At 44.7% G+C, this 24,519-nt stretch overlaps 1 protein-coding gene across 1 annotated transcript; it reads left to right on the top strand.

Moving 5' to 3' along the window:
• Positions 1-15,441: 15,441 nt before the first annotated feature.
• Positions 15,442-24,041, top strand: LOC135524784 (ATP-sensitive inward rectifier potassium channel 12-like). Its single transcript, XM_064952607.1, is given in 4 exon segments — positions 15,442-15,652; positions 20,101-20,302; positions 20,499-21,961; positions 21,964-24,041. Coding segments are annotated over 3 exon segments (1,722 nt in total). The 5' UTR covers positions 15,442-15,652; positions 20,101-20,210; the 3' UTR covers positions 22,131-24,041.
• Positions 24,042-24,519: the final 478 nt, after the last annotated feature.

A 24,519-nucleotide genomic window follows, 5' to 3' on the forward strand; every position in this document is an offset into this window, starting at 1 on the left:
AGTAGTAGTAGTAGTAGTATTGGTAGTAGATGTTCAATGAGAGAAAAACCAGGAAGAACACACATGTATCTGGAATCCATAGTTCTTCTCCACGTCAAAGTCTTGGACGTTCATACAGGTCGTCAGGTCTATCTCTCCATCCAGGTCATCTGACTACAACAGACATGGAGGAACTGGCGTGATACAGACTCAGAAATACTTCTATGGGTATATAATTGGGGAGCTGATATTGCAGATATAGGAAAATGATGTCACCTCCTCAGCCTCAGAGTCCATGTAGAAACTCAGTGCAGCGTCCCTCATCACAAACCAGTGTCTCCTCCACTGTTAGAAACACAAGCCAAACAGACTCAGTCAAACCAGTGACACTTAAAAATATTCAAAACACTGCTATTGTTTTGAATGATGCTTTCCTCTATTTGTTCCAGTTTGTTCTAACACATGGTCACGTGTGTCATTTGCAGTGTTACCTCCCCATATTCATCCAGTTTTGACATCCAGCCCTTTAGGTCAGACTGTGTTTGAGTACGTTCAGGTAGAACTCTCTGCCGTGGTTTAGAAGATCTGAGGCCCTTTCCAGTTTGATTGTCTGACCTCTGTAACAAATGGATTATATGAATAATGGTTATATGTTGGTACAGTATGAGTGACTTGATGGCAGACCTGTTTTTAAAGTACTCGAAGGTATCAAGCGTATCACCTGTGGCTGAAGATCAGTTGTGGACTGGGTTCGGGACAGTCGTCCATCCTCTGAGTCGCAATATTTCTCCTTCTCTTTCTCCCTCCTGTCTCTCCCCCTCTCTCTGCCTCTCCCTCTCTCATCAGACTCAACCCTCATACTGCAGCTATCAGATTCCTCTACATACCTACAATAGAAGAAAAGTTAGAGAAATAGAGACCAAGAGAGAGACAATGAGAGAAAATCCTGACCCAATATACTGTATGTCCAGTAGGCCCTTACAATACGCTGTACATCCAGTAGGCCCTTACAATACGCTGTACATCCAGTAGGCCCTTACAATATGCTGTACATCCAGTAGGCCCTTACAATACGCTGTACATCCAGTAGGCCCTTACAATACGCTGTACATCCAGTAGGCCCTTACAATACGCTGTACATCCAGTAGGCCCTTACAATACGCTGTACATCCAGTAGGCCCTTACAATACGCTGTACATCCAGTAGGCCCTTACAATACGCTGTACATCCAGTAGGCCCTTACAATACGCTGTACATCCAGTAGGCCCTTACAATACGCTGTACATCCAGTAGGCCCTTACAATACGCTGTACATCCAGTAGGCCCTTACAATACGCTGTACATCCAGTAGGCCCTTACAATACGCTGTACATCCAGTAGGCCCTTACAATACGCTGTACATCCAGTAGGCCCTTACAATACGCTGTACATCCAGTAGGCCCTTACAATACGCTGTACATCCAGTAGGCCCTTACAATATGCTGTACATCCAGTAGGCCCTTACAATATGCTGTACCTGCAGTAGGCCCTTACAATATACTGTACATCCAGTAGGCCCTTACAATATGCTGTACATCCAGTAGGCCCTTACAATATGCTGTACCTGCAGTAGGCCCTTACAATATACTGTACATCCAGTAGGCCCTTACAATACGCTGTACATCCAGTAGGCCCTTACAATATGCTGTACCTGCAGTAGGCCCTTACAATATGCTGTACATGCAGTAGGCCCTTACAATATGCTGTACCTGCAGTCGGTCCTTACAATATGCTGTACCTGCAGTAGGTCCTTACAATATGCATAGCAATTTATCATGCTTCCTCTGCCCTCCCTCCTCCCTCTCTCTCTACAATGTCCCTCCGGTCGCCTCTCCAGTCTCCCCACTCACCTGGGTGTCCTGTGCCTCTGGTCTCTACGTGGGCTTGGGCTCTGGGTCCTCCTCCTCGGGCCCAGTAGCACCTCCGCCCCCTCTCCCTCTGACCCCAGGTCCAGTCTGGGGATGTCGGCCAGAATGACGTAGTCCTCTATGGTCATCCCCTGGGAGTCCACTGAGGCGGTTCTCTTGGGCTCCTCTCGGGTCAACAGGTACTCCAGGCCCCGTCTAATATTACTCTTGCTCCTGTCACTGATTGGCCTGTCATTCATTTCCATGGTCGCAGCGCAGGGTTTCAACGAATTGGCAAGCAGCTGGGAGTCGATGCCTAGTCGTGGTGGGGAGGAGCTACAAGAGAGGGCAGGGCTTAGAAGGGAGTGGGAGGAGCCACGCCAGGAGCCTGGAGGGAGGCTGGGGTTGGTTTTAGGGGGGTGCATCTCTGTCCGTTCCTCTCTAGCGACCATCTCTGGTCTCCTTGAGTAGCTCTGTGCTGTGTCAGGTCTGGTGTCGCTATGCTTGATTTCTGTTTGGAGTGAATGGCTGTGTGTACCATAGCCACTTATAGGGGGAGAGCATTCCCAACTATCACGACTGCGAGTGGTTGGAGAAGGGTTTTTATCTGTTCTGGTCCGGGGGCTTCGAGACCCTTCGTAGGAGTTTGGCTGCAAGGCTGGAGAGTCACGTCGAGAGATGGAGTCAAGATTTTTGTACAGTTTTTCAGAGTTCAAACTGTGACTGTTTGAGTTGTGGGAGGGACGTCTTAACTCCCTTGACTCTCTTGGCTCTCTTGACTCTCTTGACTCTCTTGATCCTCTTGATCCTCTTGACTCTCTTGGCTCTCTTGACTCTCTTGATCCTCTTGACTCTCTTGAATCTTGATCACGCTCATTGGCGTAATGCTCTGTTTTACCATTTCCTACATGGGAGGAGTCAGTGTGTTTGTAGGAGGCCGTGTTTCGAGACGGGGAGGGGTGGCGAGACATGACAGAACCTCGTCTGTGAGAGGGACTGGACCGTCCTGACGGATGACGAGACAAGGAGCAAGATGTAGCGTGAGAAGGAGCGTGACTTTTGGAGTGGGAGCTTCTACGTTGGGAGGACTCAGATCGTGATTCAGCAAGTTTATACTGGTTTGGGCATGGGGAGCGAGGGCTCGGAGAATGATCTTGAGAATCAGTGCCACCACATCTGAAGTTGGAATGACAGGTGTATCTCTGCGGAGACTCACTCCTCCAGGTCTCCTGTTGGAACGTTTCATCGCTTCTCCTCTGGGAGGGAATTCCAAGATTCACATTCCGGTAGGGGATGGAGGCTTTGGGTTCTGGGCTGTGGTTGTTGGGGAGCGGATGGCCCCTCTCATAGTACCGGTAAGGCCGTTTGGATACACCCTCCACCTGAGCCTGGGGACTACCATCAAATAAGGCTTTCCTGTCTGGAGAGAAGTAGCCGTTTTCTCCTCTTGATCCTATAAGTGAGCAGTAGGGACATTTATTTTAATTTTACCAGGCAAGTCAGTTAAGAACAAATTTTTATTTTCAATGACAGCTGAGGAACAGTGGGTTAACTGCCTGTTCAGGGGCAGAACGACAGATTTGTACCTTTTCAGCTCGGGGATTCGAACTTGCAACCTTTCGGTTACTAGTCCAACGCTCTAACCACTAGGCTACCCTGCCGCCCCGCATGATAGATCATCCATTTGATTGAGCCCCACTCAAATGGAAAGCAAAGACACATTTAAATCTTTAACTGAAAAATTACAATAACATGTTGAATTAAAATTGAATTGAATGAAAATTGTATCAGCAGTCCCAGAAAAAATGTCTGTCTGTAATACTGTGAGCTGGTCAGACCTAAGGGTTGCCTGAACCTCTCCCGACCTCTCTTCTCCTCCATCAGTGAGCTGTGTGGTGGTCTGTGGGGAGAGGGGTCCACCCGGGTCATCTCTGGCCCCGTCACACAGCACCCTGCTGGGGTGCTAGAGCCACTCCTCCCTGGGTCTGGCAGGAAGTCCCACGGGTCCTCCTGACTGCTGGGTGAAGATATAGAGAGAGGGCATGAGGGACATTGGTAGGGGTACACACTCTATGAGTTTGGTATAATGTACTGTAGAACTAGTTTAACATAAATCACTCCCTGATTGTAGAATTTCAGTCAAATATAATGTTATCGAACTGTTCATTACATTTTTATAAATCACTTTAAGTATACCTTAATGTAGTGTTACTAAAGTCAACTGCCAATGACACTCACACTCACCTGTGTACCGTGTCAGAGTCACAGATATTGAGTTCCCAGTCAGGACTCAGAATGTGAGTTAGGCTCTCCTGATAGGTCCAGATGCTCCTTGTGACATCACTGTAGCTGGTCACCTCCGACAGGAAGTCATGGTTGTCCTGATTTGTGGAATGGGACACATTTCGTCCAATTGTTAATAATTCAGAGAATGTCAAACTGGTCAATGGCTTTGTCAATTCAGCAAACCATCTGAGATGTGTAAAAGTCACTTTTAAGGCTTGGTACACAAAGTATGTCATTCTGTTGTGTTTTCAGAAAGTTGCATAGTAACGTGAAAGTACAGTTGGAGACAAATCAAACAAATTCAAACATTCTGCAGTGTACAGGTACCTCTATGGCAAGACAGTCATGACCTAGTGTGACCATTGACATTTGCAATGCTTAAAGATTAATTAAACGAATGAGTTGAAACCACTCTCAAGGTCAATTCAACAAGCATGTGAGAAAGCACCAACAAGTAAAGTAAACAAACTTCAGACAAAATGGCAGCCTGTGGAATAAATGAAAAGAAGCTAACTTTCCGTATAACTCAAAATGCTAACTTCTTACTACACCTGCTTGCAGAGCTCCCTTGGACGTCCCTTTACAAATCTGCTGTTAAGACAGGCTGCAAGTAGCAACAACAACTTCTCTCCTCCCTCTCCACCCCCCTCTCCTCCCCCATCTACCTATCCTCTCTTCACCTTGTCTACCTGAGCTAATACATTATGCCGGCAAGGACGACGGTAACACAAGCTCTCCCTGGCCTTGCTCATCATTATTTCATTGGTCTGCTGCTCTTCCACAACCAGAATCCACCCATCCTCCTCTCAACCCTTTCTTGATCCCTCTTTCATTTCTTGCCCTCCCCACAACACACAAAATCCTTTCTTCTCTTTTGACTTTTGATCTCCGTGTTGTGTTGTGAGCAGGCGTGGATTTCTATCTAGAATATTCTGTTATTTTGAAATGAAAGGATTATTCAAATGAAAATAAATATTAGTAGAAGTTTATTTCTGGTCCAGGTTCATCCATAGAGCTGGTGCTTGTGTGCACGTGTTGTTTGAGCATATTAGATTACTCCAATGACAGTGAAGATTAGTAGAAGTGTATTTCTGGTACAGGTTCAGTTGAGTGGGCTGGTGTTGTGTGTGTGTGTGTGTGTGTGTGTGTGTGTGTGTGTGTGTGTGTGTGTGTGTGTGTGTGTGTGTGTGTGTGTGTGTGTGTGTGTGTGTGTGTGTGTGTGTGTGTGTGTGTGTGTGTGTGTGTGTGTGCCTGCTTGTGTGGTTGCTTGTGTGTGGGTGTGGGTGTGGGTGTGCTTGTATGTGTTGTGTGGGTGCTTGTGTGCAATGTGTTATGTAAGCGGATTAGATTACTATCTTTCCCTAAAGGGATGCAAATGAGCTTTTCATTAATTAATGATAGAATAATAATATAATCAAACGCCAACATGTGTGTTCGTCAGTCCTCATCACACCTACAATGTAGCTTATATTAGAATTACCCCGCTTGGTGGCTTTATTTGTGTTTATTGCATCATTATGTTGTTTAATATGCGCCTTTGTTTCATTCAGAAATGGTTACTCCTCGTACTGCCACTTGGGAAGATAAAATTAACGTTTTTGGAAGTGTTTCAAACATATACCACAATTTACTGTACAGCAAAGGTAATAATCCAGACCTTTTCCAAACCCAATAACCCTTAACAGTCATTAGCCGTCCATCGTCCATTTCTCTCAACACTAGCCCCTCCTGCCTGGCTCACCTGTGAGGTACTGTTCAGGTGCATGTGTCCTGGGCGCAGGCACGAACCACAGCGGGAGGGGTCAAAGGTGTTGGGTTGGAACTGGTGGCAGTAAAAGTCGTCAGCACAGAGGGGCATGATGGATCCTCAGATCAGGTGAACACCCCTATTTTACTCTGATGTTACGGCCCAGTGCAATGATGCACTATTACAAAATCCACCTACACAAAGGTGGTACATCCTGATTAGAGGTGGGATAACCAATCAAACCATATACTGTATAGACAGAACATAGTAATGCAGTATGTCAAGAGTAACACTATACAGACGTAGGAACTTAATTTGAGTCAGTTTACTACAGCAGGAAAATAATCCTGCAGCAACAGGAAATGTGAATTATTATGTGGATTATAATTAATGGACAGTTCTGTAGTGGTTGATACATTTTTCCTTTGGGCAAATCTAGTCTGAAATGTCAAAGTGGAAATTACTAACTGATCAAATGAAGATTTTACATCTTTAGAATTGCATTCTGAAGCAGAATATGGACCACATCGGTCATTTGCATGCATTGACCTGTAGCGGTCTTTACACTGCAATGTCATTCAATAAAATGCTTCAGGTAGTGGGTAACTTCATCTCATGGTTGTGTCCAAACAACATCCTCTGGGTCCCTTGACAATTACTTAAGACGGCGACTGAGTGAAACAAAAACCACTGCGGATGGTAGGCTATACCTTTACAGCGCTGTACAAAAATAGTTTGACACACAATACTATAACCATAACACAGTAACCTACAGCCATTTAGTTAATAAAATAAACACAAAGACGTAAAAGCCCAATCTGTCTTTGCCATGCTGGTATTATGATATTAAAAACACTTCAACGGTATTTCTAGAATTTTTAAATACCTTATGACTGTTAACTCCAAGTTCATTTTTATCTGCAAAGTAACCAGCACAGGTCATACACTTCATACTCTCAGAACTCATCCAAGTCTGGGTGAAACTGGCGTGGGTATAACTGCCATTGTGGCTCGGTCTTTTGTCATGTTAAACATCAACTGACTCTCATTGGAGCCAACATGGCCCACTCGCCCCCAAAGGTGTGTATCAGATGTCATCAGCTTTAGAGAGGGAAATATGCAACTGGCTCCACTGGATAGATGTCATGTGGTGGGCCTGTTTTACAGATGGCTGCTCTGAGGGTTACAGACAAGCGCGAGCGGTCACCTGTAAAACTCTGTTTACTAGAACAGGCACCGCATGGTTGGACAGACATAGACTGGACCATAGAGTGGCCATCTTCTGGGGAACAAGAAATACACGTTGAATCTTGAGTTGACATTCAACTTGATTCAAATAGGTTAACCGATGAAAAACGAACCTGTATAAATTGAATTGTGAAAAAATAAACGTGGTACGAAATAAGTCGAAACCATCGGACTTATCTTTTTTGAAATGCCAGGTGGGTCCTTAATGTTGCAAGGCAGGTCGGCTAGTAGAGTATCTATGTCACTACCTACCTGAGGAAATGAAAAGGAGTATTTATAGCATCTAGCCTCACATATGTTACCTGTCTAGGGGCCCTTTGTGTGTGTATAGAATATAATATCAGCTGTGCGATGCTGAAAACAGAGCTGTTTCCATAGATATACAGTCAATTGTATCTCTCGTCCACTGGGGGACAGCAGTGTCCAGAGAAGCCAGCAGAGGGGGCCAGAAGTGTTTATCAGGATCGTACTGGGAGGCCAGGAAGCACACACAGGCACACATACGCATGCAGGAGAACACATACACACACACACATTGACAAAGACAGACTATTCCCACAGTCTCTTAGTGGATCATATACTCTCACTTGTCATTCCCGCTGCATGCTCAGCGTAGACTATAAAGGCTGTGTATTTATAGATGTACTGTATGTTTAAATAGGTGAAGTGAACACTGACTGCTCTGGATCCTGTAACAGGGCCAATTTATCACTGTGTGGAATAGTTTCAATTCAAGCTCAAATTAGCTGTACTTAAAGTTGCGTGTGATTAATTGTACTCTCAGATATTGTAGTTTTGAAAAGTTTACCTGTAATACTACTCTCAGAGAATATTAACCCCAAAAAATCTTTCAAATGAAATGTCACCCTCAGGATATTAATAACAGCATGTTTGGCAAGAAAATGTTGCAGGGAGTTATTTCTGCCCAAATCCTTTTTCCGCTGAGCGTCCTAGTTGCATAGATACACTCTGTTGCTCAGGCGACAGTTGCCATGGTGAGAGGAGATTTAGTAACCATGGAAATATGATCGCCAAAGAAAAGTTCAGCATCCCACCAACTTGAAGTTGGCATGACTGACTTCTACAAATGTAGATAGACTGTATTTTCATGGATGTATCTTAGAGTGATTAAAAGTTCTTAAATATGCATTTCTTTGGTGTTAGAATGACTCGTGCAGGTCACACGCAAGGGTGAAATAGAACCAGATCATCAAAAGACAATATTGTAAGTACCGTATAAAAGCATTCAGAGAAAATGTCATTCTCCAAAATGACATTTCAAGCAATACATAGGTCCATCTTTAGATTAGTTGAGTATCTGGAGCATCAGCATTTGTGGGTTTGATTACAGGCTCAAAACGGCCAGAAACAAAGACCTTTCTTCTGAAACTCGTCAGTCTATTCTTGTTCTGAGAAATGAAGGTTATTCCATGAGAGAAATTGACAAGAAACTGAAGATCTCGTACCTGCAAAACACCAGTCTCAACGTCAACAGTGAAGAGGCGACTCAGGGATGCTGGGCTTCTAGGCAGAGTTGCAAAGAAAAAAAAACACATCTCCGATGTTACCAATAAAAATAAAAGATTAAGATCGGCAAAAGAACACAGACACTGGACAGAGGAACTCAGCCTAGAAGGCCAGCATCACGGAGTCACCTCTTCACTGTTGACGTTGAGACTGGTGTTTTGCGGGTACTATTTAATGAAGCTGCCAGTTGAGGACTTGTGAGGCATCTCTTTCTCAAACTAGACACTCTAATGTCGTCAGGCATAGGTGTATAGGTGGCAGGGAAGTCAGGCGCAGGAGAGTGAAACGGAGTGTAAAATGGAGTCTTTTAATAAAGTCCACGTAACATGCTCCATAACACTAAAAGGTACATACATAAACAAACATGGGTACGCGGACCCGACGCGCACCTATACAACATAAAACTACACTGACAATAAAACAATCTCTGACAAAGACATGAGGGGAAACAGAGGGTTAAATACACAACAGGTAATGAATGGGATTGAAAACAGGTGTGTGGGAAGACAAGACAAAACCAATGGAAAATGAAAAATGGATCAATGATGGCTAGAAGACCGGTGACGTCGAACACCGAGCACCGCCCGAACAAGGAGAGGCAACGACTTCGGTAGAAGTTGTGACAAATGTACTTGTCCTCTTGCTCAGTTGTGCACCGGGGCCTTCCACTCCTCTTTCTATTCGGGTTAGGGCCAGTTTGCACTGTTCTGTGAAGGGAGTAGTACACAGCATTGTACGAGATCTTCATTTTTTCTTGGCAATTTCTTGCATGGAATTGCCTTCATTTCTCACAACAAGAATAGACTGACGAGTTTCAGAAGAAAGGTCTTTGTTTCTGGCCATTTTGAGCCTGTAATCGAACCAACAAATGCTGACGCTCCAGATACTCAACTAGTCTAAAGATGGACAGTTTTATTGCTTCTTTAATCAGCACAACAGTTTTCAGCTGTGCTAACATAATTGCAAAAGGGTTTTCTAATGATCAATTAGCCTTTTAAAATGATAAACTTGGATTAGCTAACACAACGTGCCATTTGGAACACAGGAGTGATGGTTGCTGATAATGGGTCTCTGTACACCTATGTAGATATTCCATAAAGAATATGCCGTTTCCAGCTACAATAGTCATTTACAATATTAACAATGTCTAAACTGTATTTCGGATCAATTTGAAGTTATTTTAATGGACAAAAAAATGTGCTTTTCTTTCAAAAACAAGGACATTTCTAAGTGACCCCAAACTTTTGAACGGTAGTGTTCGTGTTAGTCTCACCTTTCCATCTTAGTGTGTAGCCCAAACTGTTTGGACGCTACAGACAGAAGTTGGCAGATTCGCGGTACCAACGTCAGATGAGTCCCGTGATGCGGTCATGGAGTAAAACGGAGAACACCTTCCTGTTCGTAAGAGTCTCATCTTTCCATAGAATGGTCATATTCGTTCAGACACTACACAAGTTTTCATGAGTAGACTGATCTCCAGGATGTCTCATGGTCTGACAAACACCGCTGTAGCTCGGTCACCTTCCACCGCAGACGCTGAAAACCGCCATTGGTGGTTGCTGTGGATTGAGACGCAGCGTAAGCAAAAAAAAACAGACATCTCGATCTTAAACAGACAGATTTTGATGGGGATTTGCATTATTATGCTAATTATATTTCCTCGTTGCGCTGATATTGAGTCTAGCTTTAAAGGGATGGACCAGTACCAATTCAGTGCAATACAAACTTTTAATTGGCTACTGAGCGAACTGAGAACATTTGAAACATACTTATCTTTTATGGCACTGCATTGCCCATCTAATGGTCTAGACTAGCTGACCAATCACAGAGGACCAGTCTTTTGCCTTTATTAAACTCAAGTGGAACCCACACGCCTCAATGCCTTGGTTTCTTGAAGCACTGGAGATATCTGAGAGACAACTCTTTTGCAGGCCACCAAATGTCCCTTCGCATTGCTCTGAACTTAGTGAGATAGATTTGGACTAACATCCCCGCTGAGGTTACATCACGAGTCCCCGCTGTGCCCAGTATTTGAACTATATATATATATATATAAAACTGCTATCCACCACCCAAGTGCCTCATTCCCCCTCATTTTCACACAGAGATCTGTACCCATTTTGCAGTTTGTTCTAAATTCAAAGGGAGTTTATTTAGCATGTCTGATCTTCTTATGCGTGTAGCATCACTTGCCTTCCATTCCTACTCTGTCTTTCTTCCTCATTTGAAATCAATATAGACTTAGTTATGTAATTATTACCCAACTATATGCCTGTAATGTATTCCCCCTTGTGGAGTAATACTGGCCATTCTGTCCCTCTCTTTTCTTCAGCCTCATTTCTTAAAAACATATTGACCTGGATCTGCTGGCTGTGAGGAATGAGGCGGCCTCCTGTTTCTAAGTAAATTGGCTCTCACCGCGTACGGGAGGGAGTCATCGGGACTGGAGCAGAGTCGAAGGAAAACACTAAATAGAGTGTGTCAGTTCAGACACTACATTGACATTTAATAGTGAAACTAATACAGTTTTTTCAAGGATATTGTTTATTATTTTGGCCTAAAAATCTCCCAAAAGCAGGTCCAGGTGGAAATAGAGAAAGAGATGGAGGCGAAGGAGAGAAAGGTGGAGAGAGAGGGCGAGAGAGAGAGAGGGAGAGAGAGAGAGAGAGAGAGAGAGAGAGAGATAGAGAGGGAGAGAGAGAGAGGGAGAGAGAGAGAGAGAGAGAGAGGGTGAGAGAGAGAGAGAGAGGGTGAGAGAGAGAGAGGGAGAGACAGAAAGAGGGAAAGAGAGGGAGAGACAGAGAGAGGGAGAGAGAGAGAGAGAGAGAGAGAGAGAGAGAGAGAGAGAGAGAGAGAGATGCAGGAGCAGTGGTTTGATGCCTTGAGCAAGGTGTGCTTATGAAAAAGAGTTAATATCTTATGTGATATCTTACTCCAGTCAGCCTCATTCAGACAGATTATGGTTATTAATACAAAGACACAAAGATGGTCATTTCATTTCTGTCAGTGGGGCAGGTGTAATGGAAGCAGTCTCCGATCTTCCCTTCTCTTTGTTTCAGTCAGAATATCATAGAGTAGAGTAGAATAGAGTAGTGCAGAATACAGAGTTGGGTAGGGTATGGTAGAGTAGAGTAGAATACAGAGTTGGGTAGGGTAGAGTAGAGTAGTGCAGAATACAGAGTTGGGTAGGGTAGAGTAGAGTAGTGCAGAATACAGAGTTGGGTAGGGTATGGTAGAGTAGAGTAGAATACAGAGTAGGGTAGGGTAGAGTAGAGTAGTGCAGAATACAGAGTTGGGTAGGGTATGGTAGACTAGAGTAGAATACAGAGTTGGGTAGGGTATAGTAGAGTAGAGTATAATACAGAGTTGGGTCGGGTATGGTAGAGTAGTGCAGAGTACAGCGTTGGGTAGGGAATAGTAGAGTAGAGTATAATACAGAGTTGGGTAGGGTAGAGTAGAGTAGTGCAGAATACAGAGTTGGGTAGGGTATGGTAGAGTAGTGCAGAATACAGAGTTGGGTAGGGTATGGTAGAGTAGTGCAGAATACAGAGTTGGGTAGATCATGGTAGAGTAGAGTAGTGCAGAATACAGAGTTGGGTAGGGTATGGTAGAGTAGAGCAGAATACAGAGTTGGGTAGGGTATGGTAGAGTAGAGCAGAATACAGAGTTGGGTAGAGTATGGTAGAGTAGTGCAGAATACAGAGTTGGGTAGGGTAGAGTAGAGTACAATACAGAGTTGGGTAGGGTATAGTAGAGTAGAGTAGAATACAGAGTTGGGTAGGGTATGATAGAGTAGTGCAGAATACAGAGTTGGGTAGGGTAGGGTATGGTAGAGTAGAGTAGAATACAGAGTTGGGTAGGGTATGGTAGAGTAGTGCAGAATACAGAGTTGGGTAGGGTATGGTAGAGTAGTGCAAAATACAGAGTTGGGTAGGGTAGAGTAGAGGAGAGTAGAATACAGAGTTGGGTAGAGTAGAGTAGAGTGGAATACAGAGTTGGGTAGGGTCGAGTAGTGCGGAATACAGAGTTGGGTAGGGTATGGTTGAGTAGAGTAGAATACAGAGTTGGGTAGGGTTGAGTAGAGTAGAGTAGAATACAGATTTGGGTAGGGTAGAGTAGAGTAGAATACAGAGTTGGGTAGGGTAGAGTAGAGTAGAGTAGAGTAGAATACAGATTTGGGTAGGGTATGGTAGAGTAGAGTAGTGCAGAATACAGAGTTGGGTAGGGTATGGTAGAGTAGAGTAGAATACAGAGTTGGGTAGGGTATGGTAGAATAGTGCAGAATACAGAGTTGGGTAGGGTATGGTAGAGTGGAGTAGAATACAGAGTTGTGTAGGGTATGGTAGAGTAGTGCAGAATACAGAGTTGGGTAGGGTATGGTAGAGTAGAATACAGAGTTGGGTAGGGTATGGTAGAGTAGAATACAGTAGAATACAGAGTTGGGTAGGGTATGGTAGAGTAGAGTAGAATACAGAGTTGGGTAGGGTATTGTAGAGTAGAGTAGAATACAGAGTTGGGTTGGGTATGGTAGAGTAGAGTAGAATACAGAGTTGGGTAGGGTATGGTAGAGTAGAGTAGAATACAGAATAGGGTAGGGTAGGGTAGAGTAGAGTAGAATACAGAGTTTGATTGGGTATGGTAGAGTAGAGTAGAAATACCTGGATTCGATCAACAAATCAAAATACACCTACTGTATCCCTACTGTAACGTTTCCTTGTGTCTTACCACATTTATTTAGGCCTAACTACTCCCACTCAAAACAACGGTAAACAAACAGCAAGATAACTCCCTTCTTGTCATTAGCTGCAGCATCCTTGTTCCTCTATCTTCTAGAATCTAAACCCACCCACACATTTCTTCCCCACTCCCACCCCATTTAGGGCTCTATTCAACCCTTATCGCAGAAGTTCAGTGTTAAAGTGTGGTTGACTCGCAGCTTGGTTGACTCGCACTGACTCGCAGCATAATTGTCTCGCATTTGCTGAGCCTGCATTCACAGTAAATGCTGAATATGTCAGCTCAATGGGAAATTGCCTTTACATTTCTATCACCAAATCTGTAACGGTTCAGCAATACAGATTGAATAGAGCCACTAATCCCGCTTGACCTTGACCTACACTGTTGATTCACCCCGTTTTTCAGTCTCGCTCTCCATCTATCTCTTCCTCTCTCTGTCTCCCACCTTTCTCTCCCTATCTATCTATCTATCTATCTATCTATCTATCTATCTGTCTGTCTGTCTGTCTGTCTGTCTGTCTGTCTTTATCCCTCTCTCTCAGTACATTGAACACCCACCACGTCTGGCTGAAGAGAACTTGGGTTTTAAAAATAAATAGGTTCAACTGTATAATTTTAGCTAAATGTTTGCTTCAGACAAGTAAGAGAGGGAGGGAGAGAGAGAGAGACAGAGAGAGAGAGAGAGAGAGAGAGAGAGAGAGAGAGAGAGAGAGAGAGAGAGAGAAAATAAGAAAGGTATCCATAGAAACTATCGAGTTGCATATAATTGTGATCTGTCTGGAATACTATAACTAACTATATTTCCCTGCAAAAAAATAGACATTGCTGATGCCAATATAAATATTAATGATAAATTGAACTATGAACAGTTGCGTCTTTGATGGAAATTAGAAAGTTGGATGAACTTATTGCAGCTTGGGGAAAGTTCTGCAGGTCTCCATCGCTAGTTCAGTAGTCTCTCTATGGTAAAATATTGCTCTAATCAATGACAAAGCAAATGAGGTGGTTTTGTTTGCAGGGTGCCGAGACTGGTCTGAAGGCTAAATGTATGTGACAGTCAGCCAGGCCACGGTAGGGTGGTGGTAGTTCGAGGAGTATCCGTTTTCCGTTTTCGTAGTTTTCAGCACCTCTGCCCTGGACAGCTCCACAATGCAACACTGGGATCCGATTTCAATTGCCTGTTCACACTAGGTTACTCGGGAGACTTTGTTTCTTACCTCACACCCCCTCTTCAGTTGGTGTGTGACGTATATATGTAGAATCATCATTTGACCAATTATGTCGCTACAAAATAATCCTGCAGCAACGGGATTTGAACGTTGAGTCCATAATGTTGTTGGGTCGGTGGTTAGGACATTAGCTGGCTAAAAGTAGGCTACATGAAAAGTGCAATACTGTTAATATAACATTGTGTTAGTGTGGGTGTTCCTTGGATTTATGTAAATCACGAAGCTCATCTGAATTTCCTGCGGTGCAAGAAAATTCTCAGCCACAAAAAAGAGTGATCAAATTAAGAATCTGCATTTGTAAATGCGACTCTAACATTACATGATATCTGTAGTTGTCAACAAAAGGAATATTTAAATATTTATTTAATATTTATTTCCTGTCATTAACTTTTTTTATTAGGCCTATTTCTATAAATCTATTCACATTTCAATAATGCAGCTTCAACCTCGCACAAAGACAGGCAGCTCGCATGTACAGCCGAACACTGATCCAAATTCACTGAAAATCCGAGCAATGCATAGCAACCTGTTTTCTTCTCTGGAGGCCAGTCTAATAAAAATCTGTGGCGCGGGCGTTAAATAATAGGGAAGCACACCTACACTCTCAGGAACACAACTCCACGTAAACGGGGACATAATCAAAGTGACAAGCGCTCCATCCCTCCCGCCCGCCCTCTCTCTCCCACCCACAGCTTGCTAGGGACAGAGAGATGTGCCGTGCGCACCTCATATACACAGGGTTCGAGCGCTTATTGAGTCAAGTGCGAGTCCAACAGAGAGAGCGAATGCGAGCAGTTGAGTGGGATGCAAGGAAGCAATAAAACAGAACATTGGAAGAACATTAGGATTCAAAGACAAAAAGTTTCAAAATGAACGTTGTGAGACAATGAAACGGGCTGCAAAAAGGAATTCGTAGAGAGAGGACAGAACATTAAGGATGTGTTTTATTTTGTATTTTGGAGAGGATGTCAACGTTGTTTTTCCAAGTAGCTAACAACATTGCCATTCAAAAGGTGAGTATTTATTCTAATCGTTGACAGTTTTTTCATAGGCCAAAACACTTTTCCATTGACAGGACAAGTTGTCATGAACTTGACCTGTTTTTCTTTTAGATTGGTTGGTTTTTAGATTGGCCAGTCGAAGAGTCTTTGTTGTTTTTAACATGCAGCGTTTCGACGAAGCTCACTTCATACACTCGTTAAGGCCCCGAAATAAACTGCAGAGTAATCTTGCCTGTTTTCACCAGTATTATGTCACGACATGAACTCCTCGCCTTGTAGAGCCCAGTGAAACCTGTTGTTTTCTGCTGTTCACTGTCTTTCAGACAAACACTGTAAAATGATCAATGAATCCGCTAACGTAACGCATTGTTCTGGCCTATAATGTCAATCAACTGTAAATGATGCGCAGGCAAATCCTAATTGTGTGACATATTTTATTGACTAGGCCGTAGGCGATGTGGCATGCCAGTTTGGATATCCTGAGAGGTTTGATTTGCAAGACTCGAAATTAGATCAGATATGGACACATAATTCCTTATATTCAGACATTCTTATTTCCTATATGCGTGGGAATAGATTTCAGCACTGGACAGCTCTACACGTTAGCATCAACTCTGATATAGTTTAGTAAGTGCGTAGGCCTACCCTACCCTAATTTGAGTTTATCATTGGCTATTCAACGAATGGGATATCTCGTCATCCCATATTTTTTTCATAGATATGAGAAAGACATGTTTTTTTACACAATAATATGCATTCGTGATAGACGTGCATACGGTGCATATTTGAATGAGATACTGTGTTCATAGAGCTCCCATCAAAGCCATTCAAAAAAGACGGACATAACTTTCCCCCCTTCCTATTACTTGCCTACAATAACGTCTGCCATAATCATGTATAACAATGCTTTATTCAGTGATGACGACGCCACAACGCCACCAATCACCGCTAAACTGGATCAAATGTAACACCCCATCCTCGGATGTCACAATCTCTATACCCCCTATTCTTTACTGACAAGCGGATGACCTGCCCTGTGCTGTCACCTAAACTCTTCACTTTCTTTTTCCTTTCTTTCTCCCCTTTTAATGTCAGTCTCAGATTAAAGAAGATCATTTAAACCAGGATGCTTGACTGCATCCACCTTTCATATCACAGTTTGGATTAGGAGATTACCACACACGCACATGCAAACGCCAACGCACCTGCGTACACACACACACACGAGTGTGCGCTCACACACACGCGCGCGCTCACACACACACACACACACAAACTTTCATCCATTCATATTAATTTCCCTGGGATTAAAAGTTTCCGGATTCAAGGCATATCATAGCTGCATATATATATTTACAATTTCAGGCCCTAAATATATTGTGTTGTGTGGAGTTCTGTTGTGGAGTAGGTTATGGTGTGGAGTAGGTTATGGTCGGGGTGCTCAGTTGGTAGAGCATGGCGCTTGCAATGCCAGGGTTGTGGGTTCTAATTCCACGGTATGAAAATGTATGTATTTACTACTGTAAATCACTCTGGATGAGAGCGCCTGCCAAAATGTAAATGCGCTGAAATATCTGGGTATTTGTCTCTGTTCTGTGTGATTCAGTTTTACCCACATTAAAGTGAATCAGTCCTGTATGTGACTCAGTCACTCAGGAGAGCACTTACACCTCTGGTGTCTCTACCCTCTGGCTTCACCTCGGCGGCGGTGCCTCATGCTAAATCATCCCCGCTCGACACGGCAAATCAGAGCGTCGAGGAGGGGAAAGAGGTTCCTATGGAAACGGCTAATAACTATCATCAACATTTAATTACTCCTGCTCTCCCTCAGGGACTAGTGGTTCCTGACTGTCTCTGTCTGCGTCCTAAGTGACACCCTATTCCCTATATAGTGCACTACTTTTGACCAGGGTCGTATGAGATGTGGTCAAAAATAGTGCACTATGTAGAGAAAAGGGTGCCATTTTCTTCCTACCCTCTATATACAGTACCAGTCAAAAGTTTGGACACACCTACTAATTCAAGGGATTTTCTTAAATTTTTTGTACTATTTTCTACATTGTAGAATAATAGTGAAGACATCAAAACTATGAATGAACACATATGGAATCATTTAGTAACCAAAAAAGTGTTTCATGGTTGCTGCAAAGAAATCACTACTAAAGGACACCAATAAGATTCCATATGTGTTATTTATGTCTTTATGTGTTTATGTCTTCACTATTATTCAACAATGTAGAAAATAGTACAAATAAAGAAATAACCTTGAAGGTGTGTCCAAACATTTGACTGGTATTTTTACATTTCTTTTACCCCTTTTTCTCCCCAATTTTGTGGTATCCAATTGTTGTAGTAGCTACTATCTTGTCTCATCACTACAACTCCCGTACGGGCTCGGGAGAGACGAAGGTTGAAAGTCATGCGTCCTCCGATACACAACCCAACCAGCCACACTGCTTCTTAACACAGCACACATCCAACCCGGAAGCCAGCCGCACCAATGTGCCGGAGGAAACACCGTGTACCTGGCAACCTTGGTTAGTGCGCACTGCACCCGGCCCGCCACAGGAGTCGCTGGTGCACGATGAGACAAGGATATCCCTACCGGCCAAGGCCTCCCTAACCCGGACAACGCTAGGCCAATTGTGTGTTGCCCCATGGACCTCCTGGTCGTGGCCGGTTACGACAGAGCCTGGGCGCGAACCCAGAGTCTCTGATGGCACAGCTGGCACTGCAGTACAGCGCCCTTAACCACTGCGCCACCCGGGAGGCCCGGTACTGTATATTTTACAAAATGTTCCAGATCTGTAGTACATCTATATGTCTTGGAAGCCTCCGATGTTGAAGATGCTGGTATGGTTAACAGTATGGCTACATTCTGAGTTTCACGTCTCAATGGGAATCAGGTTGACCGGAAAAGACTACTGTTTCCTCAGTCTGTGGTGATGGATTCGTTATGATCTGGCATTATCCCATAGACTCTCAAACTGAGAAACTCAAGCTGTCACAGTCTTCCATTCATATGCATGATTCTTCTCCTCCAACCTAACTCAGATACACATTCTTGTCCAATCAAACTCCCAGGATCTTCGGGAAGTGTTATGGAAAGACTTGATACGTGTGACCCTGGTTAACACTGTGTACACTAAACACTCCTTAAGACACAGTGGAACTGGTGTGTTGTCAATAATGTCATGTCAGCCCCCTGGATCTCTCTCTCTCTCTCTCTCTCTCCCTCTCTTCTCCCTCTCTCTCGTTCTCTCTCTCTCTCCCTCTCTCTCCCTCTCTCTCTCTCTCCATCTCTCTCTCCCTCTCTCTCTCTCTCTCCCTCTCTTCTCCCTCTCTCTCATTCTCTCTCTCTCTCCCTCTCTCTCTCCCTCTCTCTCTCCCTCTCTCTCTCCCTCTCTCTCTCTCTCTCTCTCTCTCTCTCTCTCTCTCTCCCTCTCTTTCTTTCTTCCTTTCTCAGCCCCTTTGGTCCAGCTGCTACAGTGGTTGATATGTAACAATGCTGACGTAATCTATCCCAGCCTCTTACTGAGGATTTAAATTGGGAAGGATCCTGGATCCTCAATCCGGCCAATAAGCACACGGCAGGAACAACATCTGTCCATCTGCTGTGTGTGTGTGTGTGTGTGTGTGTGTGTGTGTGTGTGTGTGTGTGTGTGTGTGTGTGTGTGTGTGTGTGTGTGTGTGTGTGTGTGTGTGTGTGTGTATTTGGGAGGGAAGAAAATTGACATAGACTGTCACGCAAAGGTAAAAAACAACCCTGCTAAATCCTGTCAGTCTGTGGACTGTGTGTGTACGTGTGTATGTGTGTGCGTGCACGTGTGTATGTGTGTGCACTCGCGCTCGTCTGTGTGTTTTAATAACTCCGTGCTGACGTGTGTCGACGTGTCAGTTTCGTTGACCCAGCAGTGATGTCACAGCGCTTCGTAAGCTACTGCCACTGTTTTTCTACACATAGCTAACTCCACACCTCTCTTCAAACCACCCAGTGCTGCTGTTCTATAGCGTGCAGCTACAACCCTGTTATGGCTGTTATGCAACGCTTTCCCTTGGTCGCCCTGATAGTCTAGCGATCACATAATGGGTACTAGCTCTAACCCACTACGTCACCCGGCCTCTAACCCTGTCATCAAGCCAAACACCAGATCAATTGTTCCCTTAACAGGAGTTCAGCACAGATTCCCCTCTCTTTCAGAGCTTTGGCCCCTCCTATGTCTGTTAGTGTGTTCCACCCCATGCTGACATGAAGGGGCCTCGGGCGACCGGCTACGAGGGACTCAATCTATAACCATCATGATGAATATTTGTCTGTTTTTTTTCATGCATGAAGAGAGTTGACCATCCCACCCTCCTCCTGCATGACATGTGTAGATGTAGAAATACTGTGCATTGGGTGCTGTGATTCTGAATGACCTTAAAAATTCATACTGTTCTCTGATTTGCTGTCATTCCAGGAAATGCATCAGAAGGAGGCAACGCTGATATCACCAAGGGGTCCTTAGACCTGAGGCTGTTGTCCTCCTGCCCCTCTGCCCACAGCCTCCTACCAAGCTGGTCTCTTTTAATGGTTGGCACTGGCCACCGCGGCCCTGATTACTGCCCACACAGACACAGCCTGATGATCACTGGTGCCATGGGAGCGGTGCGAGTCAACAGGTAGGACCGGGGAATAGGACAATCAGCTCCTTTTCCTGCCTCTAAATGCCTGTCCTTGGTGTCTATTCTTGGACTGTAAAACACAGGGAAATCATGTTTTTGACTGCACTGGGACTTTAACTCTTAAACCTGCCATGTCTCCTTCACCCTCCTCTCTAAACTTGTGTGTTTTGTTTGGGTTTTTGTTTCACATCAGATACAGCATCGTAGCCACCGATGAAGACCACTTCAAGATCTCCACCTTGGGCCTCCACAATGGCCATGGTCCCCTGATGCACCACAATATGACTGGGAGGGGTATGGGGGGCGGAGGAGGTGGTGGTGGTGGAGGAGGAGGAGGGTCAGAAGGAGGAGGAGGCGGCAGCTCGCTAGCCCTGCGAGCAACAGAGTCTGTCCACAACGTCCGCCAGATCTCCACGACGGGGCCCAACCATGTCCGGAGCCGCTTCGTGAAGAAGAACGGCCAGTGCAACGTGGTTTTCCACAACATGGAAGACAAGACGAAACACTATCTGGCCGACATATTTACCACCTGCGTGGACATCCGCTGGCGTTACATGCTGCTCCTCTTCACCTCTACCTTCCTGCTCTCCTGGTTCCTCTTTGGGGTGGTCTTCTGGGGAGTGGCCCTGGCCCATGGGGACTTCGACCTTCGACCCGGCCTGGGAGAGGGGCCTCTGGCCGGCTTGGAGGGAGGAGGGGTGGAGTGGAAGCCCTGCATCCTACACGTCCAAGGCTTCGTAGGGGCGTTTCTCTTCTCCATAGAGACCCAGACCACCATTGGGTATGGGTTCCGCTGCGTCACCGAGGAGTGTCCGGCGGCGGTGGCTACGGTGGTGGTCCAGTCCATTGTGGGCTGTATCATCGACTCCTTCATGATCGGAACCATCATGGCCAAAATGGTTCGACCTAAGAAGCGGGCGCAGACCTTGCTGTTCTCGCACCACGCGGTAATCTCCATGCGGGACGGGAAGCTGTGCCTGATGTTTCGCCTGGGGAACATGAGGAAAAGCCACATTGTGGAGGCTCACGTCCGGGCGCAGCTCATCCGGCCGCACGTCACCGCCGAAGGCGAGTACCTCCCCATGGAGCAGACGGACATCGACGTGGGCTACGACGAGGGCCTGGACCGCCTCTTCCTGGTGTCTCCACTGGTCGTGGTCCACGAGATCAACGAGAACAGCCCGCTGTACTGCATGAGTAGCGCCGACCTGACGACAGAGGACTTTGAGATCGTGGTGATACTGGAGGGGATGGTGGAGGCCACGGCCATGACCACCCAGGCCCGCTCCTCCTACCTGGCCAGGGAGATCCTGTGGGGCCACCGCTTCGAGCCCGTGGTCTTCGAGAAGGAGCACCGCTACCAGGTAGACTACTCCCGCTTCCACAAGACCTACGAGGTGCCAGCTACTCCGCACTGCAGCGCCAGGGAGCTCCGGGAGATGACGGGCCGATCCCGCTCCCCCTCGTCTGCCTCCGGCTCGAGTTCTACCCGGTCAGTGTCCCCTCTCGGTCCCAAGTCCTCCGGCCTCCACCTCTTGCCTCCACACTCCCCCAGCGCCTTCTGCTATGAGAACGAGGTGGCCCTGTGCTGCGGGGAGGAGGAGGGGGAGGAGGTAGGGGAGATGGGTGTGATGCTGGGGGGGAGGGACGACGGGGAGGGGAGGAGAGGGACGTACAACTAGACATCTTCCAGGAGAGATTTCAGGACCAGGTAGCGGTGGACATGAACATGCTGTGTGTGCTGGACATAGACAATCAGATTGACAGGCTGCAGCCGGCTATAGCTCTTGATGCACTGGGCTTCAGGAGGGAATCAGGAGTGTAGTGACTGATTCACGCTATAGAGTCAAACTGAGACAAGACAATCCTGCGCTGGCCTGGTTACACATCCACTATAGTTGCTGGAACTGTGCTAGAAAGGATATTGTGAGAAGAAAATGTCCAAGCCAGCCAGGGCCATCGCTACACATGAGGACACTGAGGTCCAGACCTAGTTAATTTAAAAAATATATTTAAAAAAAAAAAGTATTTTGGGGGAACTCATTCGGGGTCTCAACTTACTGTTGAGGGTTAGAATAGTAGAATACACAAGGTGCGATTTTGAAACTTGGCTGCCCCAGTTTTTCTCTGTCACTCACTGACAGTCACTCAATTAGCCCATGTCATTAAAAATACAATTAAAAAATAGGTGAATTAGTCTAGTTAGTCTAGACTGAACTTGTGGTAATCATGACCAAATGACTGACTGGGCACATAGGGCCCAGGGGACCTGACCTCCAGGGTCCCCCATTGATTTTGTTAGTCACTCTCACTCAGACATCATATTAACCATAAGTCACATCAAAATGTGGAGAATTGCAGGAACATTTCAAAACTTTTTTTAATGCTTTACCATTTGTTAATAAAATACTTTCTGTTAACAGATCCCTCAGTACCTAAATTATAGTTTTTAATCCTGGTGCTGAGCTAATTGTGTAGCTAGGCGATGCGTTTGTAGATCGACTGAGGTGAATGAAGCTTCAGAAACCATAGTGATAATGGCTTAGGTCATGTTTTTTTTGCTCTTCTCCGAATAGCATTTTAGAGTTTTTTTAATTGTATAGAAATGCAGTAAAATGTCCTCACTAACAGTCAGACCCTGGCTACAGCCCTGAAGCACATTGTGGTTTGGGGTCGGCCCTGTAGTGTGAATCAGTCATAGAAGACTCTCGTGTCTCGTGTCCCGAATGAACTATGTGCCCTTGGTAACAGTTCCTCTGCTTTTCTGTGTATCCAACCAAAGTCCTCATGGAAAGAAGGAAATAATTGTGCAGCACAGCGAAGAAGGAAGGTTGAATGACCTTATTATCCTCTCAACTTTCTTTTTGTTTTTAAACATAGTTGTGTTCAAGTACATGAGTCTAAATTAGCATTTTATAGCGTAAGACTTAAATGCATTCTTATTGTATTCAATATTCAGTTGTATATATTCTCTGGAATAATATTCTTTGTGAAGTGACTTTTGGTTCCATTCAACCAAATCTCGTTACAGTTTTCTGTTCATTTACAGATATCTGTCATGAGTCATGAATACTTTCAAAACCACAAATTAAGTTGATGTGGTATTAAAAAGTATTTTCTGTTTGTAAATATATGATTTTTCATGCTTAGAAACTAGGGCCAGGATGATACCAATATCACGATACTCGTTAATATTTTGTGTCAAGGAAACAAAGCATGACGTGGATTTAACTTCTTCAGGAAAACATCCGGAATGTTGGAAACAAACATCATTATGTTGTCATTCAGAGTCACATTTAGTTACTTTCCAAGCTATAGCACCCAATAATTTACATACATATTTTAAGAACTAAAGAGTTTGGTCTGCTTTGTGTTTCCAATGAATATTGCGATACTGGTAACATCACAGACCTATGAGAAACCATGGTAATTTTGTCTTCCTGCTTAAGGTATATTACTGTTAATGTTTGATACATAAGCTATGTATTCCAAAATTGGAAAATATTTTATGACTGAAAAATAAATGGAAAAACAATGAATCTGAACAGAAACTGAGTTGGAAATAACATGTATTGTGCAGATAAAGAATAACGAGCACTTTATTCTGTATTTTATCAAAAGGAATATCTAAAAAAAAATATATATTTTAATTGCTGTTTTGTATGAATTAATAAATGTCTAGTAATAATAATAATAATAAACAAGCAGCAGTAGCTGTTCTGGTTGACACACTCTGCTCTGTTCTCACACAATATTTTCCCATCAGTCCCAAAGGTCAAAGGTCAAACTGACCCCATGTTGATGTCCACCTGTTTCTGACTGCTCATTGGTTGGCCTGGTTTGGGGAAGTGTGTGTGTGTGTGTGTGTGTGTGTGTGTGTGTGTGTGTGTGTGTGTGTGTGTGTGATGTGAAGGCAGCGGGTTGTTGTTCTCTAGCTCAGTGACTCAGAGGTAATCCCATACACACACCTGTCTTTCTCTCTTTCTAAACCAAAACTGGGGTATTACCCCAAATCGGTGTCGTACTCGAATAGCTCAGTACAAGTTTTTACTTGGCAGGTTGTTTTTTTTAAGTCCCAGAGAGTGAGGGAGAGAGGGTTAGATAGAGATAGAAATAGATACAGACTGGAGAAGGACATACTAGGCCGAGGGGCAGTGGGGAGGGAGAGATAGAGAGAGAGGGGAGAGGAGAGGAGAGGAGAGAGAAATAGGGAG

Source organism: Oncorhynchus masou, chromosome 4 (assembly GCF_036934945.1).
Source record: "Oncorhynchus masou masou isolate Uvic2021 chromosome 4, UVic_Omas_1.1, whole genome shotgun sequence".
In the NCBI taxonomy this organism is placed as follows: Eukaryota; Metazoa; Chordata; class Actinopteri; order Salmoniformes; family Salmonidae; genus Oncorhynchus; species Oncorhynchus masou.